The sequence below is a fragment of the Danio aesculapii genome, chromosome 15 (genome assembly GCF_903798145.1).
Source record: "Danio aesculapii chromosome 15, fDanAes4.1, whole genome shotgun sequence".
NCBI classification, from domain to species: Eukaryota; Metazoa; Chordata; class Actinopteri; order Cypriniformes; family Danionidae; genus Danio; species Danio aesculapii.
Window position 1 is genome coordinate 15,032,007 of NC_079449.1, and position 14,983 is coordinate 15,046,989.

General features: G+C 32.9%; 1 protein-coding gene across 1 annotated transcript in view; it reads left to right on the forward strand.

Moving 5' to 3' along the window:
* The first annotated feature begins 7,788 nt into the window (after window positions 1-7,788).
* The window catches only part of mmp13b (matrix metallopeptidase 13b), a 41,357-nt gene continuing 34,162 nt past the window's right edge, over window positions 7,789-14,983 (forward strand). The window contains 7 exon segments of the mRNA XM_056474108.1: window positions 7,789-7,884; window positions 7,955-8,090; window positions 8,093-8,192; window positions 9,664-9,812; window positions 9,905-10,030; window positions 10,496-10,651; window positions 10,738-10,858. Of these exon segments, the coding sequence (XP_056330083.1) occupies window positions 7,789-7,884; window positions 7,955-8,090; window positions 8,093-8,192; window positions 9,664-9,812; window positions 9,905-10,030; window positions 10,496-10,651; window positions 10,738-10,858 (884 nt within the window).

Consider the following 14,983-nt stretch of genomic DNA (forward strand, 5'->3'; position numbering starts at 1 on the left):
GAGGCTGTGAAACTGCACGCAAACGGACGTCAAACGTCAATGGCTGCGGGGAGGTTAAAATAAAAGTCCCCCAGAAGCGCAACTCAACCGAGATACTAAAGGGTAATGAAAACGCTGTTCTCTTCCATTAAGTGCGACTTAATTGTAAATGTGCGTATATTAAAACAAAATACTAAGATAAAGAGTTTAGCTTAAATATATTTTATCATATTGTGCAAACGCATCATGATCATATGAATGTGTGCAATGAATATATGTTGCTTTTTGTGTAGAGTGAGATTACATTTGGTATGCAAGGACAATTGTATTTCAATTGCTCTTTTTTTGCAAGTTAAAACGAGTTTTAAAAATATTTTATATATTATTTATTTAATTTTTTTGTTATTGTAAGTCATTTTACATGTGATTTTTATTTATTAAAGCAAACGCCACAGGTGAAAGGGTTATAAAAATAACAAATAGTTCACCAATACTTAGATATTTGACTGATTACATTAAAAATTGCACATAATTTTGTGTTATGTTAATAAACTAAACCTTTATTAGTATTTAATTTTCCCCTTCTTTTTTCATGAACTGTTATCTGCTCTGTTATAACCGGTCAATGATGGTGACTGCCTGTTTAAATCTTTTAACTTGCTATATAAAATGCTTTCTATTTGTGAAATGTTGAAAGATGCAGGATAGATGAAGTCAACCAGGAGGAATAAGCTCTTGAACAAAAGAGAAAAATGAAATAATCTTTTAGTTTAGTTTTATTTAGTCTGCCTATGCTGTGGTTAGCTGTTGTGTAAACATTACTGCACACTCACTTGTGACCGAATGTGTTTGGGTATAAAAAATTCTAATAAATAGAGTAAAAAATAAAAAATAAAGGTGTGACATTGGACTTCAAAACAGGCTTATGTTGCACGGATATATTTTGGTAATAGCAAAACATCCATTATATGGGTCAAAATTATAATAAATGAAAATTAATGAATGATTATAATTATAATTAATGAAAATTTTGAGTGTGATGCTAATGGTCTAATCCGATTCAATGATCTATGCTAAGCTAAGCTAAAAGTGACTCTGAGATCAGCTAAATGGGTTTAAAAATTGTCAATATATGTGGGAGTTGCAAAGTGAGCCTATTACCATCCCACCCCCACTCCAAAAAATTTTGAGTGTTTTATGATTATTCGGGTATAAAAAAATTCTAATAAATAAAGTAAAAAATACAAATAAATGTGTGACCTTGGACCACAAAACCAGTCTAATTTTGCATGGATATATTTTGGTGGATAGCAAAAAAAAAAAACATTATATGGGTCAAAATTATAAATGTTCATTTCTGCCAAAAAATCACTAGAATATTAAGCAAAAATCATGTTCATGAAGACATTTGGTAAATATCCTGCTGTAAATATATCAAAATATAATTTTGATAGAATATGCATTGACGAGATTATTTTGACAACTTTAAAGACAATATTTAGATTTTTTTTGAACCTCAGATTCCAGATTTTGTATCTTAGTCAAATAATATCCTGTCTAAGCAAACTATCATCAGTGGAAAGTTATTAAATCAGCTTTCAGGTGTGTATAAATCTCAATTTCAAATAATTGACACTTCTGCACAGGAAGTTTAGCCAGAGGAGAAATGGTCATGCTGAGCCTGGTTTCTCTCAAGGTTTTTTCCTTCACTTTCGTCATTGGTTAAGTTTGTTCTTGTCACTGTCACCACTGGCTTGCTTGGTTGGGGACTTGTGAGCTGCGCATCAATGGATTTGCTCTTCAGTGTTTGGACTTTCCAGCAGTAAAAATAAACCACACTCAATTGAACTAAACTGAAACTCAACTCTGAAAAAGTGGATTGACACAGTTTCAATTTAATAAGAACTTCTCTGTCAAGCTGCTTGACACAATCTACATTGTAAAAGTGCTATAGAAATAAAGATTCATGAATTGAATTATGACTGATTTTGTGGTCTAGGGTCACACATTAATCTGTACACCATGAGATGACACAGGGGTTTTAATAAACCTTGATTTAATTGAATTCAATCTATAATCTAATAAACTGTTTCCTTACCTAAATTTGTCATTTTTTTTTGTTTAATCCAGAAAATGGTCTTGTAAATTATCAAATGGCCCTGTGATCAGGATTAAGTGTCTCCTTTATAACTGTGCACTGGCAGCTTCTCTCATAACATCCGTTTCCTCATATATCATCCTGGCAAATGTGAGACATGAGCCACATTACAACCTGGGAAGTTCCCTGTATAGGCCTCATATCGGCATGATTCACACTCATTCAGCATATCTGCATGAATTTACAGTGTTATTACAGCACTCGCTCTCTTTTCAGCACTTTCAAGAAGCAGAATGTCATCATTTGCTAAGATCATTTTAAAATGTTCAGTTATTGCTGCATCATAGACATCATGTCATTTACACAACATGTCACTTTTTAGAAATAGAGAGGATCATGATGCATTCACCCTCTCAGGGGGATTGATGTTAGACCTTTGTTTTGTCTTCAGATCTGTCTTTGTTCTTTATAGCACTAGTTCAACAAGATGCTGGAAATGAGATTTTAGTCCGTACTGAGATGAAGCTGAAACTGAAGTTAATGATGTGAATCTCCCATTCCAGCACATCCCAAAGATGCTCTATTTTGAGATCTGTTGACTATGGAGGCCCTCAGAGTTTATAGTGATTATAGAGATTAATTAAACTTTTTGACAAATATTCATCAAAAGATGAGTACACCGTGGTCATAAAGGGATGGACATGGTCCGCAATGATACACAAGTAGACTGTGGGGTCACACTTTATTTGATGGTCTGTTTGTTACATTGCATCTTGTCAACTAATTCTCATTGGATAATAATATCAAATAGACTGTTAGGTTGAGGTTAGTGTAAGTTGACATGTACTTGCAAAGTTTCTTATAGTCAGTTAAATGTCTGTTGAAGGAGCAGTATTAACAGATATTAAGCAGACAGTCTACTAATACTCAAATGGACCATCAAAATAAAGTTTTACAGACTGTAGTGTTTAAATGATGTCCAGCTAGTACTAAAGGGACCAAAATGGGCAAAGAAAATATTTAGCTTCAAGGTTTGATGTGTTGCACATTAAGAGATGTTCTTCTGAAAGTCTTGGTTGGTACAAGTGGTTATTTGAGTTGAACCAGTCTGGCTCATTCTCCTCATTACCTTCTCTGCAATCTCCCTGTAAAAACCCTGCTTAAATAATACAGCTTAAACCACTTTAAGATTGTTGGCTAGATTAGCTAGTCAACCAGCCTGGTTTTACAGGGGTTTTGGCCATTTCCAGGCTGGTCTTATCTTGTCAGGCTGGGAAATGACCAGCTAACCAGCTGGTTTAAACTTTTTTTCTTGAGAGACATTAGCAGTTTCTTAAATACTCAGACCAGCCTAATACTAACAACCATGCCATTTTCAAAGTCTCTTATGCTGCATTGAAGTTCTCCTGGAACGTTTCTATGAATTGACAAATCATAATTCTGACATCAATTCCGTTCAAGTCACTTTCGACCACATTTGTACCTATTTGATAAATTACAGGAAAATACAACAGGATTACAGCAGATTGTAACTGGTGGTGCAAATGTACGGCTTGGTGCTGGAAGCTATTTGGTTCCTAGTATGGTTCCTAGTCATATCAGCTTAGAAAATAGCAACTTTTCATTTTCTGTTGGTCTTAGTACACAGTGTAAGTACAGAAGAGTCAAGCTTTAAATGGGGAAATTATCGAAACTTTTTAATAACATTTTTGAGTAAGATGCTAATGGTCCAATCCGATTCAATGCTCTATGCTAAGCAGAAAGCACTCCCAACAGACCCAATGACTGAATGGATTCAAAAAATTGTCAAATCTATAGGGGAGTTGTAAAATGAGCCTATTTTCAAAGAATGGAGTGTTTTATTAAATGCCCTTTCTCCTCATTCTGATGATCGATTTGAACTTCAGAAGTTTATCTCTTGACTATATGCCTAAATGCATTGAGATGCTGCCATGCGATTGGCTGATTAGATATTTCGGCTTTTACAGTCGGCTTTTGTTTGTTTGGTGTATTCACATGCAGCTTTTTTGGTCCAGATAGAGCCAGGCGTGAGCCAACATGCTGCGACAACACAGTTAGGGTTCACCGGCGCTAGTTGTTTGGCGTTAACTTGGTTTCCCAGCCCTAAGTGGTAAAGAGTGTGGTCCTACTGAAGTAGGGGTATTTCCACAGAAGGAACTGATCTCAGCTTTTGGATCTCATCATAATCTCAGTATGTGTAGGAGTTCATTGCATCTTTCTAGCTGTAATAGAACATGTGTAAGTTTTGGCCCTCAGTTACGATAGAGTTGAATTATATGGACATCATCATCATCTATTTCAACAGCACTTTTTTCTTAGTCAGTGTTTGTATTGTACATGTATCCACTAGGCATGGGCTGGTATAAGATTCTGATGGTATGATAACCTTGGATAAAAATATCACGGTTTAAAATAGCTTCTTACTCTTGCAGATCTTGTTGTTTTCTTGATTTTTTTTTTTTTTTGTCCAAGATGTTATTCTCTTTCATAGCTAAAAGACAGATGATAAAAATGTAAGAGAAAATGCCACCCGTACTGTTTTTATACATATCTTCTTAATCACCTATAATTGTAAAAAACAACTACTTTGAAAACATTGTGCAGTGTGAAGCCAGTGGGTATTTTTTGTGTGTGCGCCGTGTTTTTAACAGTGATACTTACTAAATCAGTGTTATCAGACATCTAGACACTTGTCTGCCTAATAATGTGTGTATTTTATGTAGGTGTGGTGAAGAGAAGTCACATTTCAAGAATTCTGTCTCTCCATTATACTGTGTTAAATGGGTGACAGCTGCCATTAACAGGACATGCCCGCACTTGTGGTACTGGTAATTTATTGCTCTTTGGACATAATACAAGTCATGTAGCTTAAAAAAACAAGTTTAAGTTAAGAGACCAACATATTAAATGAAGAAAACACAATAATTCATAAAACTGTTTGTGTGTTCTTTTAAAATGGGTACATGCTGGACCACAAAACCAGCAGATTGACTCTTTTTCATGTGATGACGCTGCAGAGCTCCGAAAAAGTCCCTAACAGCTCTGCAAACATCCAGGGTTGTTTTGGATTACACATTACTATAGAGAAATCGGGGGTCAGTCAGGTTTAAGTCTGTATAAAATTAAAATGTATTTTGCACACATTGTTAGTCTTAAAGTAAACAAAAATTAATCTAAAAAAATATTTAATCTAAAAATTATTATTTAATCTACCTATTTAAATATAGTTGAAACAACACAATTCTTTAGTTCTACTTAAATTTGGATAAACAATTAAGTTCACTTAATTGATTTGTGTTGGGACAACATAAAGGAAGTGTGGGGAACCCAGCATTTTTTTACACATGAATTAATGTGTAAATTAATTCATAAGGAAATAAAAATGGTCTGTTTTGGTCATCTGAATCTCTGGAAATGTAGTCTTTCTCTGATGATGGCCAGTTTGGCGGTTTTGTGCAAAATATGATTAGCCACGCCCCTTCAACCATTACTTCTGCGTCAAGCGATCACCGTGACCCGTGGCACATTCCTTGTGCAAAGCCATGCATTTATACTTCTGCGTGCTATTTGTGTTGCTCTACAACACTTCCGAAATGCTAGCTGGCAGTAGATTATGTCATGTTCCTCTGTGTCGAGCTTGTTCACAGGTATTTTGTTTTTTCTGAACATACCATAATGTACAAGTAGCTCAAACTCACTCATTCAGAGGCGGGAACTGGCAGACATCATGAGGATAACACAAAATCCTCATTAAAATGGATAATCATGAGGTAAACACAAAACATCTCGAGCTCCTTCACGGCACCCGACGCTGATGTACACTCGCTCCATCAGGTTCATGGCTCTCAGCACCGCCCCACACTCGGTTACCAAGCCGACCTATCACAGAGCTTGCACTACGCAATGTTGCGACGTGTAGTTACATTTTCTGAGAGGTGCGCTTCAGCATCGGCGTCAGCCACGGCAAGGGCTATGCAATCGCACAAAGGCTACGCTGTACCATACGTGTGCGCTTGATGCTGAAGTATAAATCAACCAGCCTAAAATCAGTTTGGTCCTCTTGGAAGATGAGACAAATACAAAAACAAAGCCCCACCCCTACTCAATAGTTTCAGTTGAAATATGTCAGCATAGTGATCTTATGAAATAAAAACAGAAATATTGTGAAATTTATTACAATTCGAAAAACCTTTTCTATTTCATAATATTATATTGTAATTTATTCCCATGATGGCAAAACTGAATTATCTGAATATAGTCTTTTCAAGAATACAAATCCTTTGTAATGTGCCATAAAATAAGCATTGCTACTATCACTTTTAAATTATAAAAATGTCCTAGCTAATGGAATTAAAGGTTGTCACTAAATGTTATTCATCTATTTCCATCAGTTTGATAAGCCATTAGCACCCTTACAAAAATAACTATAGTTTTATTGTAGTAATAGAGTAGTGACCTTTAAAAACGTATTGCTTCTTACCTATAAAGCTTTAAATAGTCTTAGCTCCTGTTTATCTAACCAACCTTCTTTTAAGACTTGCTACAATCCAAATCACTCTTTAAGATCTCAAAACTCAGGGCTCCTGGTAGTACACAGAATAGCAAAGTCCACTAAAGGAGGTTGAGCCTTCTCATATATGGTTCCTAAATTCTGGAACAGCCTTCCTAATAAGTTCTGAGTGTCAGACACACTCTCTTAGTTCAAACAAAGCCTTATCCTTTTAGTAAAAGCATATACACAATATATCCCATAGCTGTAGGATGGTGAGTGTCCTTGAATTGGAATTTAATTAACCATGGTTTTCTTGTGTATTTGTATAGCAGGTAAGTAGTTCAACTTTAACTGAAAAGCTGCTTTCTTTTGTTTAACACAAAATAAGATATTTTGAAAAAGGTTGGAAACTATAGTAACCATTTACTTCCATAGTATTTTCTTTTCCTACTATGGATGTCAATTATTGAGGGGCAGAGTAGTACATATTTTTATTTTTGGGTGAAAAAATCCATCCGTTTAAACTACTGTATGGTTTTGGGGAAGGTAAACAATTGCTTTTTGTGGTTCCCATAACTTAATTATAACTTTTTTTTTTTTTTTTAATTTGTCAAGCCATGGGTAGTTTTTCAAAGCATTGGATAGAAATTGTGTAGTAATGAATGTTTTGACAACACCTAGTCTGGGTACTCGCTATATTCTCTGCTAAATGTTCTCCATATTTCCTCTTTAATGTGTGCATACATGTTTATAAGTCATATGCCAGGTCAAACCCAACGACTATGATTCATAATCCTGCCCGGCAGTTGGAAGAAAAAGATAGTCACCTGGATATGAATTTCAGAAATAGATATCTCTCGTATTTTTTAAATCAAGCATTACCAAAACCTGAGCAGCTTGTAGCACATCAGACTCTAAAATCAACCCAAATTACCAAACAAAAACAATAGTCATGCATGTCAATTTGTTAAAATGACCAAAAATGAGTCAACAAATCAGTCTGAGTGCAGCAGCAGTGACTTCATTGCTCACTTAGGTGTCCTAAAAGTAGATTTTAACCACATTCTGCTGGCTGCGCGTTTAGAGGAAGTGGCAGATTGCCCAAGGTACTTTTTACATGAATCACAAACAATTTTTGACGGGACGCGAAGCACTATAAAAATGCCTTTCATACCCAGCACAACATTATACAGCCAACATGGAGCTCAAAACTGTGCTACTATTGGTGATCGCTGCATATAGTTCAGCAAAACCCATTTCAACTGAGGAGAAAGACAAAGCTTTGTTAGCCAAGGTAAGAAGAGCTGTTTTTAAGGATTTTGCTTGTTGATTTGCATGCTTAATATGTTTTTTTTCTGTCTTAGAAATATCTTCAAAGGTTTTATGGAATGCCAGCTGGCCTTTCAGCGACCGGGAAAGTCATCTGATCTCATGCAGCAGAAGATCGAGAGATGCAGGAGTTTTTTAAGCTGGAAGTGACCGGAAAGCTGGATGACAACACTGTGAGCTGATGAAAATGGCTCGCTGCGGAGTTCCAGATGTGGCTGAATATAATCACTTTCCTCGAGATCTTAAATGGAAAACCACAAATGTGACCTTCAGGTTTGTGTTTGTACTATAACACTGTTCACACTCTTTAAAAAAATCTATTTTCTTCAATTTATAAGCTGAATCAAATTAACCTCATATATTATAAATTAACCTTATTCATTTGAAGAAATATTATATTAAATTGACTTAAAAACAGCTTGTGTAACTTATTACACTAAGTTAATTATGTTCTAACTTAATTTTTAAAGTTACAGTTAACTAAAAACATATGTTGTCTTGACTATTTTTTGCAGTACATCGATTAAAATGTAATCTAATTTATTCCATGATGTAGCGATTAGTGATTGAATTAATTTTATATGATATTTAGCTGTTTTTTTTTAGGTTATTATTGTGTTAAAAGCATAAAAAAAGTTGCTTTAGAAATAAATATTTTAATTCAAGAATTTCATTTAGGCTGCAATGACCGGGCTTTTTTTCAGAAATTGACTGTAAATTGGTCCTTAGATAAATTTACAGACCACTTATTGCAGCTTAAAAAAAGTTTGATTACTTTTTACCATAATCTTCAAGCGAATTTTAAAATTATTTTATATATATATATATAATATATATATATCTATATATATATATATATACTATATATATATATATATATATATCATATATATAATATATATATATATATATATATATATATATCTATTATATATAATATATATATATATATATATATATATATATATATATAAAATCATACAGGTTTGAAACAACACAACACAAGGTAAATGATTTTTCATTTGGTTAAGTATCAATTTTATTTATTTATTTATTTTGTGTTTTTATTTATTTATAATTTACTGTTTTTATGAAGTTTTTTGTTTAATTTAATAATAATTTATATTACATAAAAGAAAAAAAATCATACAGGTTTTGAAAGAACACAAATGTAAGTAAAAGATTTTAGAGTATAGAGTAAAAGAGTTTATTTAAGTAAAAGAGTAAACTTTTATTTATGTATTTTATTTTCACTTTTAATGTTAATTTATAATTTTTTGATTAAATTGAAATACTTTTAGTTCAAAGACATAATCCTCTAAATAAAATAATGTTTAATGATAATTCAATTTACTCATGTATTTATTTGATTTGCTCAGAACTCAGATTCATTCAAACAGTAATCTGCCTGTATTAATTGTATTAAAATAGATAAATCGACCGCCCCAAGTTTCTATATTAATTAAGTACAACAAAGGATGCAGATACGGACAGTTTGGACTATACCAATAAACAATAACTCTTTACATTTGAAAGCCGACAATCGATATTTAATCCAATAAATATATAAATCTTCTTTATAACTCTAATTTACAAAATCAAAACACGAACAAATACAGTGCTCAGTTGATATTTAAAAATACCAAACTTTTTTTTTAAATTAGCAATAATTCACAGATAATTACCATATTTAATAATAAACATATCAATAAAGCAACCAGTATATTGTTCATTTTATTCACAGGATTCTGAACTATACTCCTGATCTGAAGCAGAAGGTGGTGGACAGAGCCCTAAGAAAAGCACTGAACGTCTGGAGCACAGTAACCCCGCTAAAATTCACGAAAACGTATGATGGAAATGCCGACATCATGATCAGCTTTGGAACAAAAGGTACCACCGTTTGTGTTATTTATGCAGGATTTAATGCAGGGTATTCATCCTTTCTTCAAATCCTCATGCGTTTTTGTATATGTGAATGGCAGAACATGGAGACTTCAACCCGTTTGATGGACCTGATGGGCTTCTTGCCCATGCCTATCCTCCTGGAATCGGCATCGGTGGCGATACACACTTTGACGAGGATGAAACATGGACAGAAGACTATCATGGTGCAAAAAAGAACCAAAACATGCACACATTAATTCCTGTATTTGGTTTACGAGAACCCCTACTCCTAAGCAAAACCCTCACAAGAAACTTGTAGCAAAATTTAGATGTGAAAAGACCCCGTTATGTATGATTTTGAGCGTTTTGAATTACAGGGGCATAACACATGTCCTCATAAACCACAATAATAGAATACAACTACATGCTAATACTATTTTGTGTCCTTGCAAACCACATAAACCTGTACACACACACACACACAGATATAAAGTAGAGGGCAAAATTATTAGCCATACTGTGCAAATATTGTTCTGTTTGTAAGTGAAATTTTACCAATTAAAGTTATAAAACGGATATTAAATAGATGTTTTAAATGTAAATTTTTTGTTAGTTTTTTATTTTATTTTACATAATTGATTTTACTTGCTTATAACTAATCATTGCTTTTATTCTGTTCTTTTATTCAGCGTTCAATCTGTTCCTGGTTGCGGCTCATGAGTTTGGTCATGCTCTCGGTATGGCTCATTCGTCTGACCCCGGATCCCTGATGTACCCGGTTTACTCCTACGCCAAAGGTTTCCCTCTCTCTGAGGACGACATCGAGGGCATCCAGTCTCTCTATGGTGAGCAATACACAATTCTGACCTACAGATCACTCTATCAGTCTTATCAATCCTGAGTTAACCATCGCATTTGTGTGAATTAAAAGGCGAAAACCCAGACCATGAAAAATTCAAGCCCAAACCGATTGCTCCACAGAAATGTGACCCTGAACTGAGTTTCGATGCCATCACTGAACTGCGTGGAGAGACTATTATTTTTAAAGACAGGTAAAAAACAGTCTACATTTCACTTTTGTAGTCAAACTGTTAACGATTTGTGTACATTAAACAGTATTTAACTGTAACATGAACTGTATTTTAGTGCAGGACAGTTATGCGGTATGTAACTGTATGTTAATGCTGCAATGTGAACATTACTGTATATTATACTGTAAAGATGTACATACAATTCTGTAAACACATATACAGCCAGATAAATGGTGCTGTAAATGTGAATACAGTATTTTTGCTGGAACTGATTTTACAGTAAGTTACTAGCGAACTGCTGAAAATAAGTTACTGTAGAATATACAGGAAATTGCTTTCAGTGTACACTCAAAAATGACGTTTGATACTACTTAATGAAATTAAGTTGAAACGACACAATTCTTTTTTTGTTGACAACTTAATTGTTTTATGTTTAATCCACTTAAATTTGTAAAAACTAATAAGTTAACTTAATTCCTTCATGTTTCCCCAAAACAAATCGATTATGCGGAACTCAGAATTTTTTTACAGTCTATTATTATACCCTACATTGTAAAAAACCGCTGGGTTCCACACAATTTCTTCATGTTGTCTCATCTCAATCGGGTAGTGTTTATCATTTATTTGAACAAGGAAGATCTTAAATGCAACATGTATAGAAAGACATGACAGTTTAATTCACACATATGAATAAGGCCTGAATCTTTTTTGAGTAAATGGAATCCATGGGATTTTTTCTATCTTACACATACAGGGACATTATCCGATCTGTGCCACATAGGAGAAAAAAAATCAAGTGCACTTGAACCATGCAGTGTAAATGCAGCCAAAGTCCACAATAACTGTGCATATTGTCTATTGTGTGTGTACAGAACAGAAATCCGCAACCCAACTAAGCTGCAGTGTGTATAGTGGCCAGTGAGAAGTACCTCTCAGCCAGGCATTGCAAAGTCACTTGAAAGGGCTCAGAGCAGCTCTCCAAAGCCTTTTCCACACGGCTCTTGTAGATTATGAGGGTTTCAATCTCCTGCACCATCTGCTCAAACTTCTGCACCAGTTCCTGCCTCCAGAATTTGATGTCCTGGATCCTCCGTTCTGAAGTAGAGATGCAAAGGGAAAAGTAAACTGTCATCATAGTTTAGAAAGGAAGTCAATAACTCTGCTAGATCATTTGGACTGGATGACAAATTCTTTTTTAATAATATCAACATAACACTTCCTGCACTTCTGCTGCATGGCCGTTTGTATCCTGTCACGTGTTTTGTGGTGTTTTGTTTTACATACCGAGTCTCTTCTGAGTATCGTGCTGCATGCTTTTGTTCGATTTGTTGCACTCCTCTATGAGCCTTTCACACTCTGCTGTCAGTTTCTCTGAGTGTTTTCGTCCAGCCTCTGAACTTCTGTAATGTTCCTGGTTTGCATGTTTCCACTCGGATGGCAAAAACTTGTCTGGGGGTCCCATCAGCCGAGACATTTTTTTTCTAATAATAAGAAATTAATATTTTAGTTAAAAAAAAAAAATAAATAAATAAAAAAAAAAAAAAAAAAAAATATATATATATATATATATATATATATATATATATTATAATATATATATATATATATATATATATATATATATATATATATATATATATACAGTTCAAGTCAAAATTATTCGCCCCCCTTTGAATTTTTTTTCTTTTTTTAATATTTCCCAAAATATTAACAGAGCAAGGAAATTTTCACAGTATGTCTGATAATATTTTTCTTCTGTAGAAAGTCTTATTTGTTTTATTTCGGCTAGAATAAAAGCAGTTTTTAATTTTTTAAAAACCATTTTAAGGTCAAAATTATTAGCCCCTTTAAGCTATATTTTTTCCATAGTCTACAGGACAAACCATTGTTATACAATAACTTGCCTAATTACCCTAACCTGCCCAGTTAACCTAATTAACCTAGTTTAAGCCTTTAAATGTCACTTTAAGCTGAATAGAAGTGTCTTGAAAAATATCTAGTCAAATATTATTTACTGTCATCATGGCAAAGATAAAATAAATCAGTTATTAGAAATCAGTTAGTAAAACTATTATCTTCTAAAAATCTCTCTGTTAAACAGAAATTGGGGGTAAAAATAAATAGGGAGGCTTATAATTCAGGGGGGCAAATAATTATGACTTAAACTGTTTATATATTTTACACTTTCACACGTCTCCTCATTTACTCACCCTTGCCTTGAACACAAAATAAGATATTTTAAAGCACCTGGAAATCTGGAACCATTGACTTCCATAGTATTTTTTCCTACTATGGAATAGTAGTCAATGGTTGCAGGTTTTCGACTTTCTACAATACATCTTCTTTAGTGCAAAACATAAGAAAGAAACTCATAAAGGTTTGGAATCACTTAGGGTGAGTAAATAATGAGTACATTTTCATTTTTGAGTGAATTATTCCTTTAACACGTTTTTGTACAAATACCAGCATAAATAAGTACACCCCTTTTGAAAATGAATATTAACTTCCGGTTCTCAGTGAATATAGCCAACAATGTTTGGTGCATTTAAACTAAGGAGTTTTATTAAACAGTTATATACAAAAAATTAAGAATAACATCTATTTTATTCTTAACATCTTTAGAAATAAAAAGATATGAAAGTAAAAATAAAACTAAATTAGATGTTTTTGTTTCTCTTGTTTTTTTTCCTGTTTATTCAAATTTATTTATTATAAAAAATCACCAACTTATTAATTTGGGTGAACTAATTTTTGGACAGTGATCTTAAGGTTTTTGTTTGTTTGTTTAGATTCCAGTTTTGGCTTTTTCACGGACTAATCTAATGTAAATGCACAAATATATTATTATTTATTTACATTTTTTTTCACATTCTTTTTTTATTGAACATTTTGATTTTAAACAAAGCCCGAGATCCACCCAACAAAAAAAGCTAAATAAAATAAAAACAGTAATACTGTAATAATAGGTACAAATTAAGATTAAAACATATGTGATACAGTCTCATATTTAACCAAAATTGTACAGTTTTCTTACTGGCACCATTTATTTTGGCTGTGGTTTATTCCAAACTTATAATGGTCAGTAGATAGATAGGCCTCCAGGATAGATCAGCCAGAGCGGATGGATCCAGACATATTTTCAGGATCACAAATACCTTATTGTAAAACATTCATTCATTCATTCATTTTCCTTCGGCTTAGTCCCTTTTTTTATCAGGGGTCACCGCCACAGTGAAATGAACCATATATTGTAAAACATCCTATAGAAAATTTTAATTTAAAAGAGAGATATGTGTAGGGTGTACTCATTTATGCTGAACACATATTTTAGCATTTTAAATAAAAAAATAATAAAACCATATATATATATATATATATATATATATATATAATATATATATATATTATATATATATATATATATATATATATATATATATATATACAGTTCAAGTCAGTATTATTAGCCCCCCTGAATTATTAGGTGCCATGTTTATTTTTTCCCACCAATTTCTGTGTAATGGAGATTTTTTTCAACACATTTCCAAACATAATAGTTTTAATAACTCATTTCTAATTACTGATTTATTTTATCTTTGCCATGATGACAGTAAATAATATTTTCCTAGATATTTTTAAGACACTTCTATACAGCTTAAACTGACATTTAAAGGCTTAATTGGGGCTAATAATACTGACCTTAAATTATTTTATTTTTTAATTAAAAACTGCGTTTATACTTGCCGAAATAAAGAAAATAAGACTTTCTCCAGAAGAAAAAATATTATCAGACATACTGTGAAAATTTCCTTGCTCTGTTAAACAACATTTGGCATATATTTATAAAGAAAAAAATAATCAAAGGGGGGCTAATAATTCTGACTTCAACTGTTTACACATACATATTGTTTTTAGTATTTTACAATTAAAAGCTTCACTGTTACCAAAACAACAATCGACATGACTTTAAATGATAGAATTCAGCCTAACTACATCAGAATAAAACAGTTTTAACCATCATTGCTTTACTTAAACGAAATAATCTGAATTAAAACAATAAACAGGGTTAAATAAAGATACCTAGATACCTATTTAATAAAAGGGTTAAATAACGTTACCTGTTGGATCTAAACGCCTCTGCGACTC